Source organism: Esox lucius, chromosome 18, assembly GCF_011004845.1.
Source record: "Esox lucius isolate fEsoLuc1 chromosome 18, fEsoLuc1.pri, whole genome shotgun sequence".
NCBI lineage: Eukaryota > Metazoa > Chordata > Actinopteri > Esociformes > Esocidae > Esox > Esox lucius.
In genome coordinates, this window is record NC_047586.1 from 24699047 (window position 1) to 24724701 (window position 25655).

Below are 25655 nucleotides of genomic sequence, written 5' to 3' on the forward strand. Positions count from 1 at the left end.
TCAATACTGTGACCTTCAAAATGAAAAGATTAATATAAAAGTCAAAACTGGCATTCTCAAGAGTGCAGTGATCAATATTTGAGAGAACGATTGCATTTGCCAATTCAGTCATGGTGATGTCTCCAACAGGCAATATTATTAATTGTATGGACTCAACATATGCAACTCAAGCATTGAGTTCTCCAGATAGCTGACATCTGGAGAATGCCAGTGACTACGTGGCTCAGATAATCCAAGGGTACAGGAAAGTACTGACAACATCACAGCATACCTTAATTGGGAATGTAAACTGTATTTAATAAAGCCATATTTTCAACAACAAATATTTTCTTATCACTATCCTGCATCCTCCTCCTGACGACAAAGCTCTGCCAGTTGCTGGTACACTACCTCCTCCCGGGCCACCAGCATCTTCTGACGCCGTGCTCTCCGTTCCACCTGGACAAAGAAATTAGGTGGAAAGGAGGAAAGAACAAAGGGAGATGGTAAATGAATATCCCTTTGCCTATTAAATTCCTAACATTATCATTATCATTATTAAACATTGCACACAACTTAATCAAAGTCATACTGACCTGCATGCCGTCGTACATCTCTAGCTGGCGTCTCATCAGGTCTTTCCTGTTTACCTTCTCCAGCTGCCGTTGTTCCAGAACCATCTCCCTTTCCAATTTCCAGCTCTGGATCTGCTCAACGCGCTCCCTACGCTGTGTCTCTTCTATCTCCTGAGTCTTTACCACTGGAACCTCAAGCTGCCTCCTGCACATGGCAATATGCTAAGTTAGTTAGCACACAAGGCAATATGCTAAGTTAGTTAGCACACAAGGCAATATGCTAAGTTAGTTAGCACACAAGGCAATATGCTAAGTTAGTTAGCATACGGGGAAACCGGCTGAGTTAGTTAGCACACAGGGCAACATGCTAAATTGTCACAGATGGGAACATGCTAAGTTAGTTAGCATAGCATACAAGGCAATAAGCCATACATAATGTACATTTTATAGCCCCCTCAAATAAAATTCTGAACCTCAAGCCAGCTATAATTTAATTGCAACTCTTTAACTAGGAACGTATTTAGACCTGGGACACAGGGTGACAACAGACAACCAGTAGACTCTTGACCTTGCAGGGTAAGAGTTGACATAAGCCCTATCAGTACCATTTCAAGCTATCTGTGAGGTGACATAGGGAAACATGCCAAGCTTAATGGTATATTCTTAATATTAGCATACAGGGAAACATTCTTAGTTGAAAAAAACAGCAGGCAATTTAGGACAAATAGATGCAACACATTTCAAGTGTATTTCAGATACTAATATAACTACATTCTGTGTTTTCACATTTATATCAAATATTTGCACTTAACTGTTCAATCTGTTAATTTTTTTAAACATTTTAAATAAAAAAGTCAAACAAGACGTCTCTTTTAGGTTATCTGAGCCACAATAGCCGGCTCACCAAAAGCACTCCCCATTAATTCTAGAAAAAACAACCCCACAACCCAGTATTTGTGAATAGTAATGCAAGTAGAAGAAAGGGTAGTTGAACAATGGTTAAAATGATACTGGGTGACAGGACATTCTTCTGCATACACAACAAGAAAAACAAAAGGTTCTTGGAGGATGCTACAGGGATTCTTTACTGAAACAGTGGGGGAACCCCTTAAAGCTTTTAAAAAAAATAAAGAGATAATGTGTATTTTAAAGTACTAATTTCAATGGTTTCCCAAATAAAGACTTGAAAAACCTTCCACTTAAAGACAAAGGGTTGGAGCAGGGGTGAGGATGGTGAGGTCTTGTTAAGGTAAAGATTAGAAAAGGCTATTTATGGCTGCCCATTTCCCAAACACTGGCCCTGATTAAAGGTTGGGGTATGAGTGAGCGAATAGAGATAGGATGGTTAATGAACATTGCCCTCCCATCCCTCTGTGTCTTACGGTGTACATGTGTGTGTGTGTGTGTACGCACAAACTCGAGTGTGTGTGAGTGTGAATCATTGCAGACTAATCAGACTTCAGTAATAGACTGCTCCTCTCTTCTCATCCCAAGGGCAGTGCCGGATGTCGGCAGCCATTAACTGAGGGAGCAGACAGTGGCACACACGCACCCAGGGTCAGAATGGGTGGGCCAAACAGGGGTGAAAACAGGGGCACGTCTCACAGGAGTGGCTAACTCCTCAGACCATCAAAATAGCTCCCTGATTAATAGACATAAAAACCCTACTACAGTGAGGGGAAAAAAAGATTTGATCCCCTGCTGATTTTCAAAGAGTCTATAATATTAATTGTAGGTTTATTTCAACAGTTAGAGATAGAATAACAAAAAAATCCAGAAAAACGCATGTAAAATGTTCTATAAATTGATTAGCATTAATGAAATGCATTAATGAATGAAATAAGTATTTGATCCCCTCTCAATCAGTAAGATTTCTGGCTTCCAGGTGTCTTTTATACAGGTAACGAGCTGAGATTAAAAGCACACTCTTGAAGGGAGTGCTCCTAATCTCATCTTGTTACCTGTATAAAAGATACCTGTCCATAGAAGCAATCAATCAGATTCCAAACTCTCCACCATGGCCAAGACCAAAGAGCTATCCAAGGATATCAGGGACAAGATTGTAGACCTACAAAAGGCTGGAATGGGCTACAAGACCATCACCAAGCGGCTTGGTGAGAAGGTGACAACAGTTGGAAGAAAATGGAAGAAACACAAAATAACTGTCAATCTCCCTCGGTCTGGGGCTCCATGCAAGATCTCAATTTGTGGAGTTACAATGATCATGAGAACGGTGAAGAATCAGCCCAGAAATACATGGGAGGATCATGTGAATGATCTCAAGGCAGCTGGGAACATAGTAACCAAGAAAACAATTGGTAACACACTATGCCATGAAGGACTGAAATCCTGCAGCGCCTGCAAAGTCCCCCTGCTCAAGAAGCACATGTACAGGCCCGTTTGAAGTTGGCCAATGAACATCTCAATGATTCAGAGGAGAACTGGGTGAAAGTGTTGTGGTCAGATGAGATCAAAATCGAGCTCTTTGGCATCAACTCAACTCGCCGTGTTTGGAGGAGGAGGAATGCTGCCTATGACTCCGAGAACACCATTCCCACCATCAAGCATGGATGTGGAAACATTATGTTGTGTTTTTCTGCTAAGGGGACAGGACAACTTCACCGCATCAAGTGGACGATGGAAGGGGCCATGTACCATCTAATCTTGGGTGAGAAACCCCTTCCCTCAGCCAGGGCATGGATGGGTATTCCAGCATGACAATGACCCAAAACACACAGCCAAAGCAACTTCTTGAGTTGCTCAAAAAGAAGCACATTAAGGTCCTGGAGTGGCTTAGCCAGTCTCCAGACCTTAATCCCATGGAAAATCTGAGTTGCCAAACATCAGCCTCAAAACTTTAATGACTTGGAGTAGATCTGCAAAAAGGAGTGGGACAAAATCCCTCCTGAGATGTGTGCAAACCTGTTGGCCAACTACAAGAAATGTCTGACCTTTGTGATTGCCAACAAGGATTTTGCCACCAAGTATTAAGTCATATTTTGCAGAGGGGTTAAATACTTATTTCACTCATTAAAATGCAAATCAATTTATAAACATTATTACATGCGTTTTTCTGGATTTCTCTCTGTACAAATAAACCTACCATTAAAATTATAGACTGCTAATGTCTTTGTCAGTGGGCAAACGTACAAAATCAGCAGGGGATCAAAAAAAAATATCTCTCACTGTATGTATCATGATGGGCCAATAGAGGGGTTAGGAAGCACATTTTTGAAAAAGCGGTTAAGAAGAGAGGTCAGGATGAGAGGCGGTTAAGAAGAAGTTAAGAGAACCAGTCAGGAAGAGAAAAAAGTTCAGAACTATAAGAAAGGAGTAGCTCTTGTGTAGTAACATTTAATGCCACAGGTCAGATAGGCTTTCAGATAATGGTCAGACCATATCACCCTGCATCCCACTGAACATGGTTGAGATCCAGTGACTGTGCTGGTCACACCATTACAGACAGAATACCAGCTGGCTTCTTCCCTAAATAGTTCTTGCATGGTTTGTAGCTGTGCTTTGGCTCACTGTCGTGTTGTAGGAGGAAATTGGCTCCAATCAAGCACAGAGTATGGCACAGGGTGTGGCATGGCATTGCAAAATGGAGTGATAGCCTTCCTTCTTTAAGATCCCTTTTACTCTGTACTGAACTCCCACTTTACCACCACCAAAACACCCCCAGACAGATGGCACTCCTCAAGCACTCCTCCAGCATCTTTTCATTTGGTTCGTGTCTCACAAAAGTCTCACAAAAGTTGCTCTTTGAGATCTGAAACACCTCAGACTTAGATTTGTCTGGCCAGAAAAATGTTTAACCATTTTCCTCTGTCCAGTGTCTGAGTTCTTTTGCCCATCTTAATTTTTTCCTTTTATTGGCCAGTCAGAGATTTTTCTTTGCAACTCTGAAAGGCCATCATCCCAGAGTCATCTCTTCACTGTAGATGCTGATGATATTTTGTGGGTACTTTTGAATGAAGCTGCCAGTTCAGGACCTGTGAGGCATCTGTTTCTACAACTAGACACTAGAATATATTTGTCCTCTTGTTCAGTTGTGCACCGGGGCCTCCCACTCCTCCTACTATTCCGGTTAGAGACAGTTTGCACTGTTCTGTGAAGGCAGTAGTACATAGCATTGTACGAGACCTTCAGTTACTTGGCAATTTCTTGCATTGAATAGTCTCCATTTCTCAGAGTTTCAGAACAAAGTTCTTTGTTTCTGGCCATTTAAGCCTGAAAATCAAACCCACAATTGCTGATGCAATTATGTGAATACAAATAATTATATACACTACTGTTCAAAAGTTTGGGGTCATTTAGACAGCCTGTACACACATACATACACAAATACACACACACACACACATACACACGGTGGGATTCCAGCATGGTCCATCTACTATTCCTTTCATAAGCAGAGAAAAATGAAACTGTCTTCAACAAACCCAAAAGGCAATAGTGTCCTGGGCTCAGCTTCAGATTGGAACCCACACCCCTCCACCCCACCTGCCCTTGTGACTCTGTGAAATGACTTTCTTTATACGCGACACGGTAGACTGACCAGCTGTGTGGAAAAAATAATAATCAAGGGATTAAAATACGACCACCTTTGTTGACAAAGGATCGAATGTGAGGTTGTGAGCTGTGCAGCAGATAAAAATAGCTTGTCTTGTGACAGCAGCGAAATGAGCCAGACAAGGCTGTATATCAATTCCAGACCCAGCAGAAAGGAACCCATAAGCCTGGACTGCTGGGGTGGTGAGGTGACATCCCTTTACTCTGGGTTAGAGAGAAAGGAAACCAGGGCAGGGGAGGGCTGGACAGGTGGTTAATTGGCAGACCACAGAGAGTGGATGTGCCAGGGACACCGCTCTCTCCGAAACTGGAAGAACTCTTATCAGTAAAAGCAATAACATAGAGGAGCAAGAGAAAGAAGGTTGAGGGGTGAGAAGAGAGTGACAGACCTGATGAATTGGGTGTAGTCCATAGGTAAGTGGGGATAGGAGGGAATTGGCTGGTTGAGAAGAGCCTGCTCCTGATTGGACGGACTCACAGGGGCATCAGGAGACTGGACCTGGGTTGCTGTAAAGGGAACCAATTGGAAAATGGTCACTTAGCATATTTTTCCAAACAGTTGAACATTCCATTCATCCATTGTTCTAAAAAATACATATGCTGTAGAAAATAAAGTACTTGTGTCTCTATGAGTGGGTGGCATTGCCGAGTGCGGTACCTGCTTCTCCAGTGTCTGTCATAGCAGTGGCCCCGCTTAGTGTGTTAAGGAACTGTAATCTGGATTGAAAGGCCTGAAAAGATATCACAACACCAATATGGTTTCCTTATATTCACAATAAGGCTTTACTTTTAATAGGACCATGCTTCTGAGTAGAGTACAGCCGGTAGGATAGACTATTCACTCCAATGTTAAACTGCCTACATTACCCATAACGATCAAGTGACAGATTTAATATAAAATGTAAATAATAGTGCCTTGCAAAAGTATTCAGTCACCTTACCAATACTCTCAAATTACTGAATTACAAGTGGTACAGTGATATTTCAACACTGAATCTCCTGCCAGAAGGACAATCATCTCGTTAGCACTCCATTAATAAGGCCTTTATAGTTCTAGACAGAAGCCACTACTTCAAATATGAATCTAATCTTTGAGTGAAAATGATCTTTTGCTTCAATAAAAAAATTATCAAAAACATGCAAGTCACAATTATTGGCACATTAAAATCTTATGAAAAACGGATTAATAATTTGAGTCTTTTGGACATTAAGTTTTATCATCCAATGACATCCTGTTTCCCTGGGGTATAAATATGAGGTGGCACACAAGCTAAACGTCCTTAGTCAAAAAAAGGTTGTTGACCTTCACAAATTCAGCAGTGGTTTGAAAAAGATAGCTATACACTTGAAAATACCTATCTTCACAATTAGGGCAATAACTAAGAAATGTAAAACAACTGTAGCTGTGATGTAGCAGCCAGGAAGAGGAAGTCTCTTACAAAGTGAGAAGTGGGGAAAAATCTCCAAGGATCACAGTTCGGAATTACAGAAATTAAGCCACAAAGTCTCAAAAACAGTAATTAGAAGCCACCTCAATGCCAAAATGTAATTTGGAAGGCATGCCAGAAAATACAGCCCCTTCTGTCACCAAACCACAAATGTAGGTTTGCTCAATTTCATTGGAACTTTGATTGGCACCAGGTTCTATGGTTTTGATTAGACTAAAATGTAGCTTTTTGAGTACAAAAAACAGATGTGGGTTTGACATGAAAAGCCATGGTCAAAACCAGTCAGCCTCTGCCAGGAGACTAAAACGGAGTAATTGTTGGAGCTTCCAAATGAACAATGATATAATACATCAAAATCTACATGAATATTGTTCAGTGACCCAAGAATCAAGCTTTTGTAATGGCCATTACAATTTACAGAGGTGAGCTGACGAGAAGGGTCTTCAAGCAAGGACAAAGAAAGGAAGAATCTGGAGTTTCTGTGTGGAGGAATAGTCTCATCTTTTCTTATGTGTTTTCCAACATAATCAAACATAGATGTCTCAGAAGAGGGTGCACAAAGTAACACATGAAGGGATGCCAATAATTAAGGCATGTACAGTACAGTGCAAAAGTTTTAGGTACAAAATAACTATACAGTTGTAATCGTAGGTTTGCATTCGATTTTGAAAATATGACTGATCATGCAAAAAACATGTATCTTATTTAAGGATAGTGATCATATGAAGCCATTTATTATCATATAGTTTTTTGGCTCCTTTTTAAATCATAATGATAACAGAAATCACCCAAATGGCCCTGATCAAAAGTTTACATACCCTTAAATGTTTGGCCTTGTAACAGACACACCGGGTGACACACACACAGATGAAAATGGCAATTAAAGTTGAATTTCCCACACCTGTGGCTTTTTAAATTGCAATTAGTGTCTGTGTATAAATAATCAATGAGTGTGTTAGCACTCACGTGGATGCACTGAGCAGGCTAGATACTGAGCCATGGGGAGCAGAAAATAACTGTCAAAAGACCTGCGTAACAAGGTAATGGAACTTTATAAAGGTGGAAAAGGATATAAAAGATATCAGAAACTTTGCAAATGCCAGTCAGTACTGTTCAATCACTTATTAAGTGGAAAATCTGGCGATCTCTTGATACCAAGCCAAGGTCAGGTAGACCAAGAAAGATTTCTGCCAAAACTGCCAGAAGAATTACTGGGGATACAAAGAAAAACCCACAGGTAACCTCAGGAGAAATACAGGCTGCTCTGGAAAAATACGGTTGTTTCAAAGAGCACAACATGACGATACTTGAAAAAAATTAGCTGCATGGTCGAGTAGCCAGAAAGAAGCCTTTACTGTGCCAATGCCACAAAAAATCATGTTACCAGAAAATACAGGCAGACAATCTGCATTCTTCTGCATGAAAGCTGTGCATCTTGGACTTTCCAGCATGACAATGACCCTAAGCACAAGGCCAAGTTGACCCTCCAGTGGTTACAGTAGAAAAAGGTGAAGGTTCTGGAGTGGCCATCACAGTCTCCTGACCTTAATATCATCGAGACACTCTGGGGAGATCTCAAACGTGATCTCCCCAGAGTCACTTTGCATGACCTGGAGGCATTTTGCCAAGACGAATGGGCAGCTATACCACCTGCAAGAATTTGGGGCCTCATAGACAACTATTACAAAAGACTGCACGCTGTCATTGATGCTAAAGGGGGCAATGCACAGTATTAAGAACTAAGGGTATGCAGACTTTTGAACAGGGGTCAGTTCATTTTTTTCTTTGTTGCCATGTTTTGTTTTATGATTATGCCATTCTGTTATGACCTACAGTTGAATGTGAATCCCATAAGAAATAAAAGACATGTGTTTTGCCTGATCACTCATGTTTTCTTTACAAATGGTACATATATTACCAATTATTTTGTGCACAACTGAATATATATATACACAGTGGATATAAGTAGTCTACACTCCTGTTCAAAAGTGTTAAATGCCAGGTTCTTGTGATGTAAAAGAATGAGAAAAAGAGAAATCATGTCAGAACTTTTTCCACTTTTAATGTGACCTATATTGTTAATAATTCAATTGAAAAACAAACTGAAATCTTTGAGGAAAAAAAATAAAAATAAAAAGTGTGCACAACCTCTTGTGTTTGTCATTACACACCTGCCATCATTTAAAGTGACTCTGATTAATCACAAATAAAGTTCCACTGTTTTTAGTACGATTTTACTGACATTTTCTTAGTTGCATCTCAGAGCAAAAGCCATGGTCCGCAGAGAGTTTCCAAAGCATCAGAGGGATCTCATTGTTGAAAGATATCAGTCGGGAGAAGGGTACAAAATAATTTCCAAAGCATTAGATATACCATGGAACACAGTGAAGACAGTCATCATCAAGTGGAAAAAACATAGCACAACAGAGATATGGACGTCCCTCCAAAATGTATGAAAAGACGAGAAGAAAACTGGTCAGGGAGGCTTCCAAGAGGCCTACCGCAACATTAAAGGAACTGCAGGAATTTCTGGCAATTTTGGCACAAAATCTTCAGGTATCTGTTAGAAACCTGAAGATGAAGAGGAAGTTCACCTTTCAGCACGACAACGACCCAAAGCACAAATCCAAGTCCACAAAAGCATGGCTTCACCAGAAGAAGATTAATGTTTTGGAACAGAATCCATTTGAACATCTGTGGGGTGATCTGAAGAGGGCTGTGCACAGGAGATGTCCTTGCAATCTGACAGATTTGGAGTGCTTTTGCAAAGAAGAATGGCAAATATTGCCATGTCAAGATGTGCCATGCTAATAGATTCCTGCCCAAAAAGACTGAGTGCTGTAATACAATCAAAAGGTGCTTCAACAAAGTATAAGTAGGGTATGCACACTTATGCAACCAGGTTATTGTGAGTTTTTTATTTTTCCCCCTCAAAGATTTCAGTTTGTTTTTCAATTGAATTGTTCACATTATAGGTCACATTAAAGGTGGAAAAAGTTCTGACATGACTTATCTTTGTCTCATTCTTTTACATCACAAGAACCTGGCATTTTAACAGAGGTGTGTAGATTTTTTATATATCTATGTCGGGGATGATGCCTGATGGTAATTGTTTCAAACTGTAATTTAGAGGCAAAGAATTAAATATACAATAAAATGTTATTATTTTAAAACTGCTTCTAAAAAATTTAGATTGTACACCAAATAGAATTAACATAATATTTAAATACTATTTACACAGTAAAAAGTATACTAAAGTCTCTTAATAAGGAACTACTTATTTCCTACTTTAGTAAACTTATAATACAATCACATTTCCAGAAATGTTGGGACACTTTAAAAAGTATCCAATGACTTGATGCAATTATCTATCCCTACTCGGAATGATACAAAGACCATTTCTGTGTATCATTAATCTTTTCATATTCAATTCAGTGTCTAAAATCTGAAAATTAAAAAAAAGAATAACGGCTTATTTTTTGTACTTTAGATTTTATGTTCAGATCAAATATAGGGAATAAAAAAAAGGGCCACGGCCGAACATGATTTTTGATATTAATTTGATCGATTTGTGTGAACCGGAAGTTGTGTTGCACTTGCATTTGATACGTTTGCAGCAATTTCACCAACAGTTAAAGAATTCCTGAAAAGCATTAGTGTGGTGTTTTTGATTTAGTGCATGCGTTTATGAAGGAAGAATTACAGGGTCAATGACAAAGATTTTGGTAAGTGCTTCAATATGACAACCTATATATTTAGGGATTATTACAGTTTTTTTTCAATCGCTAACAAGCGCTTGCCCATACTTTAGATAATTTTTCTAAACTCTTAACACAGACTCACACCTACAAAACACAATTGGCCAAATTGTTCATTTTCTTCTCAAAAACACATTTTGTTAAATATATACTAACTCTTAATTTCAAAACAGAACATGTTTTTCTCTACACACACTAACTTTACCAAAACACTGGAAATCTGACTCAAAATGAAATAATTCTGTCAAAGAGTAACATTTGTTTTCACTTCACAAGGTACATGCAGTCAAACGAAGTACACCAGGTTTCAAAATTCTGGCTATTGTTAAAATTATAAAAACTGCATAGATTTTTATGTTTAAGGTAACATGCAATCCACCGTTTACACTAAATTTATTGGTTTGGAACTGTATGTGCACATGTACAGTAATGTTCACATTCAAACGCATTCCAGTAAAAAGCAAATCAGTTATTTCTTACAGTAACTGTTTACCAAAGAAGGTACAGTAGAACAGACATGGTTTATTTTATTTTCAAGGTTTATTTACAAAATATCCATGAAACACAAGAGCATTCTGACCAAAAAAAAACAGCAAAAAGCCCAAATAAAAAGGGGGGGAACTAAAAATGGCACAAAATGTATGTATCTAATCCCTGCGATCTTCAGGGTTAGGCCACATGTTTTCGTCAACATCACATCTGATATCATCTAAGGCGATGCACCTGGGATAAAACCGCTTGGTATGTCGGATCCACCCTTGGCAATCTTGAACTGTGATATCCCTGCATCCAGCATCCATGGCTTCAAGTAGGGACATCTGGTCATGTGGCTGATGGTCATAAACCTTCCACCTCCATGCAGAAAAGAACTCCTCTATGGGGTTGAGGAAAGGTGAATAGGGTGGAAGGAAGAGACTCACCAATACTGGGTGGACTTCAAACCATGCTGTTATTGCTTGTGAATGATGGAAAGCAACATTGTCCCAGGTAATTACAAAGGTCCTCATGTTTTCACCCTCCTGACCCTGCTCTGGTACCAGGCGCTGGTGGAGATCATTAAGAAACGCAAGGAGGCGCTCAGTATTATAAGGTCCAACCTGGCATCTGTGAAGGAGTAATCCTGTATTTGCCATTGCTGCACACATAGTAATGTTTGCCCCTCTCTGTCCTGGCACATCAACTGTGGCCCTTTTTCCAATTATATTTCGTCCACGTCGACGCCTTTTGGACAGATTGAATCCTGCCTCATCGATGTAATTTAATTCATGAGGGGCCTGGTTGGCTTCCAATTCCAAACTCTCTGAAACAAAGTTTAAGTCATGTCATTACTGTGTCTACCATACTGTACTGTAACCTATTACTGTGTAGGTAACCTACTTGCAAAGTGCAAAGTTTATATAATTGGACATTGAATTGAATATACACTATACCTGGACATATTGTCGTCGTAGCTCCTTGACTCTCTCACTGTTCCTTTCAAAGGGAACAGTGTAGAGCTGCTTCATCCGCACTCGGTGTTTGGACAATGTCCGCGTAATGGTTGTGAGGCTGATGCTTTCTATATTGGCAAATATCTCATGGTCCTCCACAATTCTAGTTTTGATTTCATGCAGTTTAATTGCATTATTTGCAACAACCATTTCTACAATGGCAAGCTCTTGATCATTATTGAGGAGCTTTCCTCTTCCCCCAGAGGGTGGAAGACGTTGCATTCTGTAGAGAAAAATAAAAATATCAACATATGCATTACTGTATGACCTTATTGACATGTCAAATGAGAATAGAAACAAACCATGTAAAATGCAATACTTACCTGTTGGTTTGTTGAAAGATGCGAATAATGGAGGCAACCGTTGACCGACTCAAATTGGGTTGGACTCTTTCACCAGCCTCTCTTAGTGAGAGACCGTGGTTGATTACATGGTCAATGATAGTGGCACGGATTTCATCACTGACTACTGTTCTTGCAGCCCTTGGAATGCCACCACCACGCATTCTTACACCTCTACCTTGCCCTCTCCTTGGGCCTGCACCTGCACCTCTCACTGCTCCTCTCACTGCTCCTCTCACTGCACCTCTTACTGCTCCTCTCACTGTACCTCCACCTCTCACTGCACCTCTTACTGCTCCTCTCACTGCACCTCCACCTCTCACTGCACCTCTTACTGCTCCTCTCACTGCACCTCTTACTGCTCCTCTCACTGCACCTCTTACTGCTCCTCTCACTGCACCTCTTACTGCACCTCCACCTCTCACTGCACCTCCTTCTGCATCTCTCACTGGACCTGGTCTTCTCCCTGGGCCCCTTGCTCTTCCTCTTCCTCGTCCAGACATTACAATGTTTGTCTTTTTCTGTTACTGTTTCCAAAAACATCACTCCTTAAAGTCCTCCTTTTATAGTAATAGAAAAAATAAGCCCCTGCCACTGAGTCTAAGCCAGACTGGAATCAGCTGTGGTTGGCCCAATTCACCAAACATAAATCAGCTGTGTCAATTATTCAATTGTTTGTTTATTATCAGCTGAGATATATTTTTGATATATTTTGTTTTTGAACTGATATCATTTCAGAAGCAGAGGTTTTTATACTGTATTTAAGGTTTGGAATATTGTTTTTGCTATTGTGGGATGTTGTGTGTTAACATTTGTAAATACTACAAAAACAATCCATAATTTTGTTGGGAGGTATAGCTTGTCTGTTAAGAAAATGTAAGCATTGTGGAAATGTGTTCACTGACTGCATATTGTGTGAAAACGACATTAAATGTGTGAATGGTATGGCCACAAAAGACCGATGCTGTGCTAATTGTGTTTAGAGTTTTGAAAATGTGACTACTGTTTGGACAAACGCTTGTTAGCGACTGAAAAAAACTGTAACGTGTTCAGTAAGATCACTTATTTACTAAATTCTTTGAATCTGAGATTCAAATACCTTGCCAGTGACAGAACCCAGAAAACATGACAACCCTTACAGTTATGTTTTAAGATAGCAAGCTATGCGACGAGGTAGACTACTTGTTAACCAGCTTTAGTGAATTAGGGTACATTATAACTAGCTAAAGATGCATGATGCACCTGTAACTATATGCAAGCAGGCAAGATCCATACATTTTTTTTAGCTTCATATACACAATGTTGTCTTTATTTAGAAATGTAAACAAAATAATAATTTGTCATGGCCATCTTCTATGCAGTGGGGTAAAAAGTAGAAGTATTTGGCTGTGTTCACCAGTTTTGGGAAGTGGCTAAGGATGAGCTAAATTACCTAAACAGTTCATAACTAACCAATTACCTTAATCGATCATTTACACTCTTCCTTTTTATTTTATTGATCACTGGTTTGTTTTGAACTCCCTTTACCTGGTTACTTAGATCTTAATTAGATACTTCCCTAAAGTGGTTAACACAGCCAAACCCAGTTGAGTACTTTTACTTTGTACGTTCTACACCTCTACTTCTATGTGATTGTTGTGATCTTTCATTTCAGTTGCCAATATTCGTTATTGACCTGGGGGATGCTGCTGCCTGGGTAAATGCCAACATGGGCCTCTTCTGTGACCGGGTACAAGTCCTCACCCCTGAATGATAAGGAAATACAGGGTGCTGTGCAGATGCACAGAGAGGCCTCAACTCTAGAGGAAGAACAAGAAGCTCTCTACCCATTCATGTTTTTGTTTAATAATTTTGAAGACACTGAAGCATTCATGGATGAAATAGACAAAAGAGGAGTGATCATTTTGAACTTCTCTGTTAATTATTTTTGATGATGAGGATACCGATTAGCTGTCTTTAAACCATCAGCTAATGTTGGTTTCCACACAACAAAAATGATAAGATCCAGAAAACACAATATTGTTTGACAAGACAAAGAGTTGTTTAGCAAGAGTAAACCGGACAGTGTTTTGGAAGTGTTCACCTTGGCCATACAACATGATAGGATGAAACCAAAGCCTACAGAATCTGGGCAAAGCGGAATACACAGTACATAAAGAAACAGTTTAGTTTTGTCAGTGTTGGAATGTAATGTTTTCAATATTTGATCGGGTGATTAAATGTTTAATTGTCTAACTGGCATATCATTTAATTTTGTATTTTTAGGTCATGGACTACATTAATTGACTTTCAGTAATGTCTGTTGTGCTCTTTTGGACCTGTTCTAATTGTAATTTATGTTAATGAATAAAACATTTTTTTAGGATAAGGGTTAAATTAGATCTCAATCAATTCCAAGATATGTAACACTTTTCCTCCAAACAATGTTTTAAGACCATAACCAAGTCAAAGGAAGGAGAAACCATTACAATGATTTGTCTGAAAACTGGTCAGATCTACACAGAAGAACCTACAGGTCTTGGCAAAGGACCTTCAGAACAGTTTAGCTGACACTGAAGTTCATGCTCACAGGTCCACTGCACAATGTACCTTACACAGCATTTTCACATTTGTGTGATCTATGGAAAATTCATAAATGGTAATCCTGTATAAACTTGTGCGAAAGGGTGGCCTGTTTTACTTTGTAACATGTAGAGCTCAGATCAACTTTATTGTAACTGCAATAAGCAGCATTCTAAACCATCAACCTCCTAATGATGGCCCTCTACTGTATTACATATAACCAAGCAATGGCTACTCAAAGAAAAACTGAACATGGCAGGCATAGTGAGTATGACTGTGCATGTGTATGTATGCATGTGTCTGTATTATAACTGCACTCAGCAGCTTTCTAAACCACTAGTGTCTTATTCTTGACTGTTACCAAAACATGAAAAACTTTTTTTAGGGGCACTTCAGTCTTCAAATTAATATATTTCAGTTGTAAATCCTGAAACAAAATACAATTAAATGGTATTGGAAAATACCATTTAATTTTACATAATTGGTACAAGCATAATCAGACTCAAGCGCTTTTTCAAAATGTAGTCAAAGAAAATACACTTCATCAAGCTAACGGGAGAGTAACTTCCGGGTCACAAAAATCTAACAATTAAACATCAAAATCAAGTTTGTGACCCATTTTTTATTTCCTATTTTTGATCTGAGCATAAAATCAAAAGTAAGAAAAATAAACCTTTATTTGTGTTTTGGTGTCACATTTTTTTTTTTTTTAATTTTCAGATTTTGGACTTTTTGGAAAAGAACGAATGATACACAAATTCAACAATCATTTCCCGAGCTGCCTCAGCTGATCAGTACTATAGACACATTGAGACAACTGGAAATCCAAATAGTAGCTGGGAGAGTCCATTATCTTTAGAATATTGTCAGACAGAATGTTGGGGCAACAAACAGCTTGTAATGTGTCTACAATATTTAGATTTTAGTTCATAATCATAACATACACATACATTCAACAAGTCCACACCAAGGATACCAATAACCCTGAAGGTCAAGTTCTAGAAAAGGCTAAGAGGGATGAAGTGTTTCATACCTTGGCAAATCTGCCGGGTTCAGCGGTCTCCCAGGACTGTTGAATAGCTCTGATCTCGTCCAGTCTCTCAGTGTCTTTCTTCAACTCAATGGCCTCCGCGTTGCACTGGTCACTCACCACACGCAACGTCCAGTTAGGCTTTGACTGGTCCAGGCTCTGCACGCATGCACACAGAGGGATGTACAGTCAAAGATGTGAACAGAAACTCACTTTTCCTTTAAAACATTCACAGGTCTCTCCAAATACATTAGGCGATGGCAGTTAGGAAGGGGAACCTAAGTGAGTTTTTCTAGCTGCGGCATCAGCTGAGAGCAATCAGATGTTGGTATAAACCCTTCATTAAGCGGTCTATGTAAGCGGACCAGATAAGCTCACACATTCTGTCACCAACTGCTGTTCCTGCCAGCATGCGTTTCCTTTTGCTCTGACCAGCCTCCACTTGTTTACTCCATTTTTCTTACTATTTGGTTTCGCTTACCCAAGCCTACTGCCATAGTTTATTTTAAATGGATGCTTTGTTTAGGCAGTGAGCTACCCTGAAGGAGCAGATCATATTAGACTTGATATTCATTTTCCTCAATAATGGTTCAACTTAAACATGACATTTCCTTTCTGAACTGAAATTATGGAGCCATAGGCAGCCTGTATTATAACAATTTACCTGTATGTCTCATCCAGGCATATATATATAAAGAATAATTTCTCAGCAAATTTATTCACAGATCATAGCTTCTCTCTCTCAATTTGCGCTGCATTAACGGTGCACCATAACACAGGAATCACCTAAATGAAAATGGATTCAATGAGAGTGCTTTTAGAGAAATCTCACTTTCAAATGGCACTGTCTTCAGTGTTTGCGACAGCAGCAGTGGAAACCGAAAAACTATTAGAGCCGAGATTGTTTAGCTTTACTGCTCCAGTTACTGTAGATCCATTTAGAACCATCCAGCAATTACAGGATCACCGGTCTACTTTGTCATAAGATAATGCAATTGACTAATTAGGCTAGTCAGAGGTTTAATATAACATTAATGTACACCCAACTGGACTCTGAAGCCCAAAGAAACACTTTTACGAAGCATGAAGAAACACTACTTTGAAGCCCAAATAAACTTTTTAAAAGCCTATAGAAACAGTAACCAAGCAATGCATTGGGGAGAACAAGTATTTGATACACTGCCGATTTTGCATGTTTACCACTTACAAAGCATGTAGAGGTCTGTAATTTTTTTTTATCATAGGTACACGTCAATTGTGAGTGACGGAATCTAAAACAAAAATCCAGAAAATCACATGATTTTTTAGTAATTAATTTGCATTTTATTGCAACAGGTCTATGAGAGCCGGAATTCTTACTGGTTGGCAGGTGCTAAAATAATTATGTGAGTCTGCAGTTGAAGTTAAGATAAAAATTACAGACCTCTACATGCTATGTAACGAGGAAAACCTGCAAAATCGGCAGTGTATCAAATACTTGTTCTCCCACTGTATATGTCTGCGAAAATATCTATAAAAAACCACATACGATATACTGTATTATTGTCCAGTCAGTGTATAGTGTTACCCACTTTTTCCATCCTAGAGCCTAGCTTGGCAGGGGATTTGTCTTTGTCCTTGTCCACTTTGCCTTTGCAGTTGCCCTTGGAGGTGAATGACTTCTGGCTTTCTTGCTTCTCGTAGTGCACTAGGAACAAGGGCCAAAGTTTTCCGAGGTCAACGTTCAAATGGTCTATAGCACGACAGGTGAACACAGTGAGCACTATCTTTTCCGTCAAGCTCTTCCTTCAAACACGGATTATGGAATAAATAAAGAGCAACCTGCCGTTTACACATTGGTATGTCAATAACCTTTAAGTCTTACACTCAACATTTTCAATGAGTGTATTCAGTCCTGTGGTATTCTGTAAGTGCACTTTGCACATCGTGTATCTCACTCATTTAGGTCTATATACCTGTCATGGTTTACATGCAGACTCACTGTTTACTCGCTGTTTACATGCAGCAATTACAAAGCCATTAAAAACAACATTTCCACAAGGGAATGCTGTTCATGCAGTGTCATCGGCCCATAAAAAAAAAAATTATAATGTGAATTTCCATTACTGCTTGAAAAAGCAAGTAAATTACAATCAATTCCCCTAACGTGAAAAAAATCACATGAAACTGTGTTTTTAATCGAAACGTTTTACGAGCAAATGAGTCGTTCTTATTAGTCAGTTTACGCTCTATTGAGTAGAGATTAAGCATTTTGCACACCAGCAAAGTGGATGCAGCAGACAGAACATGGGCTAGAGGGCACTGTTGTACTGTGTGAATTAATGAGAGGCTACTATTGCCATTTTCCCCAAGTCCCACTTCTCTAATAAAAATGTTTTATAATCCATCATTTTAACTGACAACCTGTCATATGTAGCAAAGGGATCGATAACTAAGGAGCATGATGCTCACCTCTTCCAGCCATTCTGGTTCACAACTATTATTAACATCCTTGTCCCCCCAAAAAAACTTTTCACATCTAATAAAAGTCACCACGTATCATATCATATAGGACGGGAAACCATGCCAATGGCTAGCAGTGCTGCACCAGAGACCTAGTTTGGGTACGTCTCTGCAACACAGAACCACATCATAGTTGCTCAGGATACACACTAAGCCAGAGTGACCTAAAGTGCCTTGCAAAAGTATTCGAAGCCCTGGCCAAGTATGTCATATTATTGAATTACAAATGGTAATTTGAAATGTAATTATTTTTTCTTTGGAACTCAAAGCCAATTATTGTAAAGTGACATTGGCTTTATGTCAGGAAATATTTTTAAGAAAATTAAAAGACGGACATTTGTTAACTGCATAAGTATTCAACTCATTTGCTCTGGCACTGCCCTAACAATGACACAATTATATTAATAAAGGCTTCCACCTGTGAACTATTAAAGTTGCTAACAAATTGTCTATAAAAAACACAGTTGAAGGGTCACTGGACTGGCTGTGAAAATACAGATCAAAGATAATGATATGAAGGTTTGATATAAACCAGTACATATGCATAGATTAGAAAGGTGTTTGGATATCCCAGTGTGCACAGTTTGATAAATAATCAGAAAGTGGAACCTAGAACTCACCATCAAGAAAATTGCCAAAAAAAGGCTGTCCCTCAAAATTTCCCAGAACTGTATGCCAATTATTTGAAATTTTTAAACTAAAATCTCAGACCATTTCCCATGACATTCCAAATTGAGATGAAATTCATCCTTCTTTTGATCATCCTTGAGATGTCTTGAGAACAGGCCAAACTAAGCAACCAGGAAAGAAGGGCCTTGGTCATGGAGGTGACCAAGAACCCAGTGTTACTCTAACAAGCTTCAAAGTTTCTCTGCGGAGACGGAGTTAAAGGCATATGACATGCTGCATTAAGGACAATGAGAGCATAAAGAAAAATATTGCCCGGACTGACAAGACTATGTTTGGCAAAAACAATACACCACTCATCATACTGTAATGGCTAAAATGTTAAGCATAGTGGTGGGAGCATCATGGTATGGGAATCGCAGTTCACTGACGATCCCCATACAATCTGACAGATACAGAGAGTACCTGCAGAAAAGAATGGGAGAAAAACTGCAGAAATTCAGGAGCTGGTAGAGGCATACCCAAGACGTGAAGCTGTGATTGCTGCCAAAGGTACTAACTAAAGGGTCTGAATACTTATGTACATTAGATATTCCTGTTATTTTAAATAAATTAGCACAAATGTCTAAAAACACATTTTGCTTCACCATTTTGTGTGTAGATGGATGGCAAAAAAGGAATTCAATCAATCATAAATTCAGTCTAAAACAATAAAATATGGAGAAATTGAATACCCTGAATACCTGAGAACCTGCTATGCTTCACAATATACAGAGGGCTTGCATTCAAGGCTTCAAAGGAAAGTGGCAGCAGTGTGCTAAATTGTCAGTATGTCGTAACTGTGAGTATTTGAAGAGCATGATCAAGGCTGTTCCCACAGCACTGATACACAGAGTTAAACTGGGCTAAATTAATTCTCTTTCCTGTTACCAAGTTATTTCCCAGGGCAACAGAGGGGCAAGAAGCCAACTCCATTTGACTTCATATTGACCCAATTTCGTAGGCTTATTGGAAAACTAGAAGAGGGCCTGATGTGTGGCAGACACACACACGCACACACACACAAATGTACACACTTATCCTCATGCACGAGTACACAAACACAACCACAAACACATAGACTATATTTTCCTAAATAATCAATACACACAACAATAAGAGTGAAAGTTCAAGTCTGTCTCAATGGCACAACTGATACAATCACATACAGAGTACAGTGTGAGCCTCTCTTTGGATTTTCGATCATCTACCTGAACAGTGCAAGACTTAGGCGACAAAAGATAATGTTTATATTACCAGGCAGGCCGAACTCTCAGCCAATCTTCCAAATTGGACTGCTCTCAACCCTGTCAATATTCATCCCTCAATTAATATACCCCTCATCTTTTCAGTTTTAATCCATTTCAAAGCTCTTGTTTTTCCCCTCTTGCCTGTCTAATTTACACAACTTCCAAAGGCGTCTGGGAGGCTGCGACAACGACACTGGGTTATTGCCTTATTCAGAGGGGCAACGTGGCCTCTCAAGTCACATTCAGTGTTCTGCTAAAGCAGCTGTATTCATTTGCCTTTCATTAGAGATATGATTACAGCCTTGTGGCTTTGTCACAGGAAGAACACAAAGATACCCGCCTGCTTGCTGAATATCTGGCACATTTCGGAATCAACATCCAAAACAATATGCTCCGGAAACAAACACAGCGTCACATTCAAGATGCAACATCTAATCGGTATTCAGAGAATTGATGGCAACTCAAATGCAATATGGAAATGTGATTTGTAACCAGATGAATACTGTACTGGGTGCATCTAGCTGAATAGAAATACTAAGTGAATAGTGGGAAAAAAGTAATATTTGGAATATTTCATTTTAATTTGACTTGTAACTCAATGTATAATGAGAAAAAAAAATGTTGTGTCAAATTATAAATAGTGTTCTAACTTTCTAAACGGAAATTTTTATATTCAGTGCTGGCCATATTGCACTTGTAATTGCGCTCCTGCAGAAAACAAACAGTCATTTGGGACTTGTGAATCAGCAGATGGCCTTTCTGAATGTCTGTACAAAAAATAATATGATTATTCTGAGCCTCCCATAGACTGTTGTGCTTTCATAGGGGTAGGATTTGGGGTAATGAGGCTCAGTTATTGGCTAAAACATTATTTAGGGGCAGCAGTAAACAAATGTGGCTTTGTAATCAGCTGATGCATTATCAAGGGGGTGTTGGCTGTTTTCTCTAGTGGGCACCTAAAGTGTAAAGAGAATGTGCATCTGTGATTGGTTAGTGTTTGTTATGTGTGTCTGTGATTGGCTGGTGTTGACTCTAGTGGATTGGCTAAAAGGTAAAAGGCAATTTTTTCCCTTAAGGAGTGTCTGAAGGGAGATTGTGCATCTGTGATTGGCAGGTGTGTTCACTGGCACGCCAGCTAAAGAGGATTGTGCGTCTGTGGTTGGCTTGTGCGAGTACTTTTCATCTCATTCCTTTCCAGGTCCCTGAGCGTATGGACGAAGGCCAACTGAGAGTCATCCAGAGCCCAGCTCTTATGTAACACCTCCGCCTGCACTATGTACTTATGGTCCTGGGGGACAGAGAGACAGAGATAATATCAACAACAAACAAACAAACAAACACATCTGCTTGCTCTGCCCTAAACAAATGACCTTCAAATACAAGGGATTCAGTCAACAATACGCTTGATTCAATTCCTGGAGAACTAGAGGAAAAAGCTTGAATTCATGAGCCGGCGAGGTGAAAGGCCTGTCACTCTGTCCATGAGCATGCCCGTTAACTCTAATTAAACCCAGGTTGTTGCTTTAAATAAGAATGTGTTTACAGTCATCTCGGTCAAGTAAGGGTATAGAAAACCTGAATAAAACACAGAGATGCTAAAACAGTAAATACAAAGTTTACACAGTAATTTCTTGCAGATCATCTCCTTTCCATCTGGACCCGTAGGGTACTAACCTTTCCCCCCTCCTTACAAAAACCCAGATGATTAAAAGTCAAGTGTTCTAGAAGGAGCTTGGGCAAAAGTGAAAAAAACTATAACATCCCGAAAGACTGAAGTTGCTAATCTCTGATTCTAACAGTAGATTATTAGGTGGTTATCAATGATCACTAAGACTGAGGCCCTAACAAACACCAAGCCACTTGATACCTTTTCGTTCTGATCTGTCATTCCGTAACATTGGGACAGAAAGTTGCTGATTACAATAGCTGTTTGTTAAGTTGTTGTTATGAAACATGAGTTGAGAAAATGCTAGACATTCTGCCTCAGAAGACTGGTTTTGGGGACAGCAACACAACAACACTCAAATCTAATAGGAATTTTCTCAATGTCACTCAAACTAGGCCTAGCTGTCAACGTAAGACGAATTAAGGTTGTCAATTCGGAGTTGATTGAAAACCAGCATTCAGGGCATCTGGTTTGGATGTGAAAGTCGTTACAATTACATTCTAGGACTATGTTGTGGTAGGGAGGAAACTGACAGTAGTATGCAAAACTACAATTACTGACACAATAGCCAAAATGTCTAACTTTGTGAGAATATAGACTCCCCTCCTTCACATCAGATATCTCCTACTCCTTAGTACATGTTTTTACCTGTGTTTGGTGCATGTGTGTGTGGTCATGTTTTACTTACAAGGACAATTTGACCTATGCTTAAGGTTACAGTTCAGGGTTTTGGGAAAGTAGGGTTTTGAATGGAAATAATCTAATGTGTTCCTTCATACAGTACAGGCAAAAAGTTTGGACACACCTTCTCATTCAATGCGTTTCCTTTATTTTCATGACTATTTACATTGTTGATTCTCACTGAAGGCATCAAAACTATGAATGAACACATGTGGAATTATGTACTTAACAAAAAAGTGTGAAATAACTAAAAACATGTCTTATATTCTAGTTTCTTCAAAGTAGCCACCCTTTGCTCTGATTACTGCTTTGCACACTCTTGGCATTCTCTTGATGAGTCTTGAAGGAGTTCCCAGAGATGCTTAGCACTTGTTAGCCCTTTTGCCTTCACTCTGCGGTCCAGCTCACCCCAAACCATCTCGATTGGGTTCAGGTCCAGTGACTGTGGAGGCCAGGTCATCTGCCGCAGCACTCCATCACTCTCCTTCTTAGTCAAATAGCCCTAACACAGCCTAGAGGTGAGTTTGGGGTCATTGTCCTGTTGAAAAATAAAGGATGGTCCAACTAAACGCAAACCGGATGGGATGGCATGTCGCTGCAGGATGCTGTGGTAGCCATGCTGGTTTAGTATGCCTTCAATTTTGAATGAATCCCCAACAGTGTCACCAGCAAAGCACCCCCACACCATCAAACCTCCTTCTCCATGCTTCACGGTGGGAACCAGGCATGTAGAATCCATCCGTTCACCTTTTCTGCGTCGCACAAAGACACAGCGGTTGGAACCAAAGACCTAAAATTTGGACTCATCAGACCAAAGCACAGATTTCCACTGGGCTAATGTCCATTCCTTGTGTTTCTTGGCCCAAACAAATCTCTTCTGCTTGTTGCCTCTCCTTAGCAGTGGTTTCCTAGCAGTCTCCTCTAAACAGTTGTTCTAGAGATGTGTCTGCTGCTAGAACTCTGTGTGGCATTCAGCTGGACTCTAATCTGAGCTGCTGTTAACCTGCGATTTCTGTGGCTGGTGACTCGGATGAACTTATCCTCAGCAGCAGAGGTGACTCTTGGTCTTCCTTTCCTGGGGCGGTCCTCATGTGAGCCAGTTTCGTTGTAGCGCTTGATGGTTTTTGCAACTGCACCTGGGTACACATTCAAAGTTTTCGCAATTTTCCGGACTAACTGACCTTCATTTGTTAAAGTAATGATGGTCACTCATTTCTCTTTACTTAGCTGATTGGTTCTTGCCATAATATGAATTTTAACAGTTGTCCAATAGGGCTGTCGGCTGTGTATCAATCTGACTTCTGCACAACACAACTGATGGTCCCAACCCCATTAATACGGGAAAGAAATCCACTAATTAACCCTGACAAGGCACACCTGTGAAGTGAAAACTATTTCAGGTGACTACCTCATGAAGCTCATTGAGAGAACACCAAGGGTTTGCAGCGCAAACAAAAAAGCAAAGGTTGGCTACTTTGAGGAATCTAAAATATAAGACATGTTTTCAGTTATTTCTCAGTTATTTTGTAGTATATAATTCCACATGTGTTCATTCATAGTTTTGATGCCTTCAGTGAGAATCTACAATGTAAATAGTCATGAAAATAAAGAAAACGCATTGAATGAGAAGGTGTGTCCAAACTTTTGGCCTGTACTGTAGATTGAGACCACTCACATACGTGTTTGTGTGTGGGTCTGTGTGTGCGCGTGACAGCAGCATTTATAATATTGGTGATATTGGCGAGCTGTCAGCAGTAATACCCCTTTCTCAATTGGTGACTGGGTCTGGTTCTGAGTCTGGTCGGTCATGGGGGGAGACATCACGGTCATGCCCTTCTGGGCTCCTACTCCCTGGGTAGAGCCTGTCACCGTGGTCCTTTCCTGATCCTGCTTCTCATCTGCTTTGGGGGATCCGTGGGAGGCGGCTTTGACAGAAAACACACAAATATAGATTGCCCATCAGACAAATATAAAAACAATTGAAAAAAATGTGTCAGTAAAGTGCTTTAAAACATTCAGAGCAACAATTATTGAAGTGTGCCAGTGTAGTTTAGCGACAATGACAATAGACTAGTCTGACAATGACAATTAAAAGTAGTCCAAATTCTTGTGAGGTATCTTGACTTACATTTGTCACATACTTTCAACAGAACATGTTGACAACAATCTCCCGTATTCTTCATATGAATGGGCTATGGGGTAGGGTGGCAAGACAGAAGCCTTTTCTTACAACAAAAAAAAAAAACAAGCCTGGCTGAAGTTTGCAATAATAAATCATTTGTTACAAACATCAAGTCCCCCAAAAGCACGTGGGAAAAAGTGTTATGTGCTGATGAAACCAAGGCTGAATTTTTCAGCCATAATCCCGAAAGGTATGTTTGGTGCAAAAACAACCCTGCACATCACCCAAAGAAAACCATACCCACAGTGAAGCATGGTGGTGGCAGCATCATGCTTTGGGGCTGTTTTTCTTCAGCTGGAACCGGTGCCTTAGTCAAGGTGGAGTGAATTATGAACAGTTCCAAATTCCAGGCAATTTCGGCACAAAACCTTCAGGCGTCCGTTAGAAAGTTGAAGATGAAGTTCACCTTTCAGCATGACAACAACCCAAAGCACAAATCCAAATCCACAAAAGCATAGCTTCACCAGAAGAAGATTAACGGTTTGGAATGGCCCAGCCAGAGCCCAGACCTGAATCCAATTGAACATCTGTGGGGTGATCTGAAGAGGGATTTGCACAGGAAATGTCCTCGCAATCTGACAGATTTGAAGCGCTTTTGCAAAGAAGAGTGGTGAAATATTTCCACGTCAATATGTGCCATGCTAATAGACTCCTACCCAAAAAGACTTAATGCTGTAATAAAATCAAAAGGTGCTTCAACAAAGTATTAGTTTAAGGGGGTGCACACTTGTGCAACCAGGTTATTGTGAGTTTTTTATGTTTTATTTTTCCCCCTCAAAGATTTTAATTTGTTTTTCAATTGAATTGTTCACGTTATAGGTCACATTAAAGGCGGAGAGAGTTCTGACAATTAACTATTAGTCCAAAATTCTGATAACTGAACTTATGCGCAGCGTGCTTTCCTTATCTACAGTTATTTTGAGTTTACCTTCAAGAACACAAGTTTGGCCAAT

At 39.7% G+C, this 25655-nt stretch overlaps 1 protein-coding gene across 3 annotated transcripts in view; it reads right to left on the reverse strand.

Annotated features, from left to right (window-relative positions):
* Window positions 1-282: 282 nt before the first annotated feature.
* Window positions 283-25655, reverse strand: part of adgb (androglobin) — a 99341-nt gene continuing 73968 nt past the window's right edge. For all 3 annotated transcript variants that reach the window (XM_020056004.2, XM_013138438.3, XM_020056005.2), the window contains 8 exons: window positions 24282-24445; window positions 21350-21461; window positions 17327-17442; window positions 15759-15914; window positions 5785-5857; window positions 5516-5633; window positions 576-759; window positions 283-438 (listed from right to left, as the gene is read on the reverse strand). In XM_020056004.2, coding sequence (XP_019911563.2) covers window positions 337-438; window positions 576-759; window positions 5516-5633; window positions 5785-5857; window positions 15759-15914; window positions 17327-17442; window positions 21350-21461; window positions 24282-24445 — 1025 coding nt within the window. In that variant the 3' untranslated portion in view covers window positions 283-336. The remainder of the gene's footprint in view (window positions 439-575; window positions 760-5515; window positions 5634-5784; window positions 5858-15758; window positions 15915-17326; window positions 17443-21349; window positions 21462-24281; window positions 24446-25655) is intronic.